Raw genomic sequence first — 3,735 nt, 5'->3', positions numbered from 1 at the left:
GTGGCTTATTCTTGTTTTTACCTCTAGCTTTTAGTGTTTCTAATAAAGTGGCCAATGAAAAAGGTTTGTGAGTAGGTGTTGAAACCATAGGAGATAAGTATCCAGTGAGTAACGTTATGTTTCTAATAAAGTGGCCAGTTATTGAAACTCTAGAAGGTAAGTAGGTAAGCGTTTCTAATAAATTGGCCACAGAGTGGAAGCACAATCAGGGTATATAGGCAGGTGTTTCCAATAAAGTGGCCAGTCAGTAAAGTTCACGTAGGTAGGTGGGTAGATATTAAAAATGTATTAGAAGTATGTAGATAGGTGAGTTTCTAATAAAGTGGCCAGTAATTGAAACTCTCAAAGGTACATAGGTAAGTGTTTCTAATAAATTGGCCACAATGTGGAAGCACAATGAGGTTTATAGGCAGGTGTTTCCAATAAAGTGGCCAGCTACTGAAACCCTTGGAAGTAAGCATGTACGTAGGTAGGTGTTTCTAATAAAGTGGCCAGTTTGTGAAGTCGAGAAAGAGTTAGACAGGTGTTTCTAATAAATTGACCAGTTTTTGAAACTCTAGGAGGTAAGTAGGTTGGTGTTTCTAATAAAGTTCAAGGAGGTAGGTGGGTATGTGTTTCCAATAAAGTGGCCAATGAGTGAAGTCCAAGGAAAGTAGACAGGTGTTTCCAATAAAGTGGCCAGTAAGTGAGGGTAAGTGTTTCTTATAAAGTGGCCAATGAGTGAAGTCCAAGCAGGTAGATAGACAGACGTTTCCAGTAAAGTGGCCAGTTAGTAAGTCCAAGGAGATTGGTGGGTAGGTGTTGAAACCATAGGAGATAAGTATGTAATTAGGTGTTTCTAATAAAGTGGCTAGTAAGTAAAGATAGGTGTTTCTAATAAAGTGGCCAGTTGCTGAATCTCTAGAAGGCAAGTGGGTAAGTGTTTCTAATAAATTGGCCACAGCATGGAAGCACAATGAGGTTTATAGGAGGGTGTTTCCAATAAAGTGGCCAGTGAGTGATGACTAGGGAGGTACACAGATATGTTTAATAAAGTGGCCAATAGTTGGAACCAAAAGAAGGTAGATAGGCAGGTGTTTCCAATAAAGTGGCCAATGAGAAAAGTCCAAGGAGGTTGTTGGGTAGGAGTTGAAACCATAGGAGATAAGTATGTAGGCAGGTGTTTCTAATAAAGTGGCCAGTTATTGAAACTCTAGAAGGCAGTAGGTGTTTCTGATAAATTGGCCACAGCTTGGAAGCACAACGAGGTGTATAGGCAAGTGTTTCCAATAAATTGGCCAGTTATTAAAACGCTAGAAAGTAACTATGTAGGTAGGTGTTTCTAATAAAGTGGCCAATGAGTGAAGTCCAGGGAACTAGACAGGTGTTTCCAATAAAGTGGCCAGTGAATGAAGGTAAGTGAACAATAATGGGAACCACATGAACGTAAATAGGCAGGTGTTTCTAATAAAGTGGCCAATGAGTAAAGTCCAAGGAAGTGGACAGGTGTTTCCAATCAGGAGGCCAATGAGTGAAGTCCATGTAGGTAGATAGGTAAGCGTTTCCAATAAAGTGGCCAGTTATTAAAACCCTAGTAGGTAAGTATGTAGGTGTTTCTAATAAAGTGGCCAATAAGTGAGTTCCAAGGAAGTAGACAGGTGTGTGGAGGCACAGGGAGTTAGGTTGGTGTTGCATGCATACAGACACAGTACCGCCAGAGGGCGTAGGTGAGTAGAGTTTGGGGGGAAGTGGGCGTGGCGTTTGAGTACCAGGTGAGCAGCATCGGGCTGCAGGTGCTCGGTGACGTCAGCGGGCTGGTAACCGCTGGAGAGGGAGAGATTGGAGCTGTAGAGGAGGCTGAGGAGCAGGAGCGCTGCAGTTCGCGAGGGTTTTGGTGTTTTTAGGGTTTTTAGAGACGGTTTAGGACAGTGGTGGATCTTCAGATCAGAATGGGAGGGAAGAAGGAAGAGCAGCAGGCTGAGTATGGTGAGTAACGCTGGTGAACTGGGTGTTGAACTGGAGGTGAACTGGAGGTAAACTGGTTGATAAACTGGTTGTTATGGCGCTGTTTGTGTTACAGTCTGATCATTTCTAACATCAGGTAATCAGACTCACCTGCAGGAAACACCTGAGCTCACCTGCATCACATTCAGACTCACATTAAAGCTGTTATATTTAGTAAAATGGATAAAACTGCTTAAATCCAGTATATCTCTATCTGTACTGTAATAACAGTGGATTACGTGTAATAAACACTTTCATCAGCAAAAGTAATCAAATAAAATACTACTTTATAATCCTGAAAAATGAGTATTAACCTATGAACCCCACAATAAAAAGTGTTTTGATTTGAAAGTAAACAGTGAATCAAAAACAAATATGTTTAAAGTAATACTCGCCCATATATATGCTTATATTTTTAGGAAAAATACTTTTGCCATTTTCATACTTTTCACATGTATTTACATATTCATTTTCTTTTAATATATATTTAATATATATATATATTTAATTTTAGTTTTGAGTGTCTTCTTAAGTGTCTCGAGTGTCTTCTTAGTCTAGTAGTAAACAAGGAAAGAAATATATGGACCTGTATTCCTTCTTAGGCAAATTACTTTCAAATATATCAGAAATATATTATCATACTGTACATTATATCCTCAAATAAAATGTATTAACCCACAGAGGAATTAAATATAAAATGATGCGTTCCTTAATTTGTGTGATACATTTAAACTATATTGTTTACTTTTAAAATCCAGTTTTAAAAAAAATCAGTTTCATTAGATGTAGTAAAATATTTTGGCCAAGTTAATAAATATAAATCTGTAATGGAGCTTAATATAACACAGGAAATAATTATTTTAAAAATGATTCTACATATCTATTTGAAAACTTTTTCCTTAGTGTTCTGCAATTGTATCAGATGAAACAGTATATTTTTAAATATTTAAAAAGCATTTTACTTATAAAGGAATACAATACAATATATTTATTTTCTGGGTATGTTGTAAGAAAAAAACTACTTTAACCTTAAGTTTAACTTAACTTGTTTAACTTAAGTTGTTTTTTCATGTAACAAATATACAACTTTTATGTCCTAACAATAAAAATTAACCCACACAGAAATATATATATATATAAAATATATTAAATATATTATTTTATTTTTTATTTATTTATTTTATCTGTCGTGTGAGAAAAACACTCCAGCAGAGTGGAAGGAGTGAACTACAGTAGCACACAGAAAATAATTATATGTACAATTGAAATATATCCCACATGCTCATATATTTCTATATTATTAGTCACATATGTGTTTGCAGTGTATGAAATTGGCCAGAAATCTGTTGAATATACTTTAAATGTAGTTTAAACATTTATGTAGGAACATTTAAACATATATATGAGATATATGGCTAATTAATATTTTTTAATTAAATATATTTTAAATTACATTTGCTTTAGTTTCACTAAAACTGCATGCAAACACTGTTAAGAATTTTTACAGGTTGTACACTCAATATCAAGAACATGATCAGTAGATTTATGTTGTTTGGATCAATGTTTTTTATAGTGCTGGACGAAATGGTCAAAATATATATCGCAATATATTTCTTAATTGTTTTTGTCTCTTGTGGGTGTGTTTGAGGCTGTTTGAGGATATCCGCGCTGTCTCGAGTGGGCGTGTATTGGCATGTCCAGTTAGCATGCTGGCTATTTATCTATTGAGCTATCCACTACTTTCTTCCACGC

At 35.7% G+C, this 3,735-nt stretch overlaps 1 protein-coding gene across 2 annotated transcripts in view; it reads left to right on the top strand.

Annotated features, from left to right (window-relative positions):
• Positions 1-1,785: 1,785 nt before the first annotated feature.
• LOC103023320 (choline transporter-like protein 4) overlaps positions 1,786-3,735 on the top strand; it is a 57,983-nt gene continuing 56,033 nt past the window's right edge. Inside the window, exon 1 of one of the 2 annotated variants that reach the window (XM_049472901.1) lies at positions 1,786-1,965. In XM_049472901.1, coding sequence (XP_049328858.1) covers positions 1,929-1,965 — 37 coding nt within the window. In that variant the 5' untranslated portion in view covers positions 1,786-1,928. The remainder of the gene's footprint in view (positions 1,966-3,735) is intronic. The other variant, XM_049472902.1, reaches the window with a different exon arrangement.

The sequence above is a fragment of the Astyanax mexicanus genome, unplaced genomic scaffold (assembly GCF_023375975.1).
Source record: "Astyanax mexicanus isolate ESR-SI-001 unplaced genomic scaffold, AstMex3_surface scaffold_31, whole genome shotgun sequence".
Lineage (NCBI taxonomy): Eukaryota > Metazoa > Chordata > Actinopteri > Characiformes > Acestrorhamphidae > Astyanax > Astyanax mexicanus.
The sequence above is the reverse complement of the archived record's forward strand: the minus strand, read 5'-3'. Positions and strand labels throughout refer to the sequence as shown.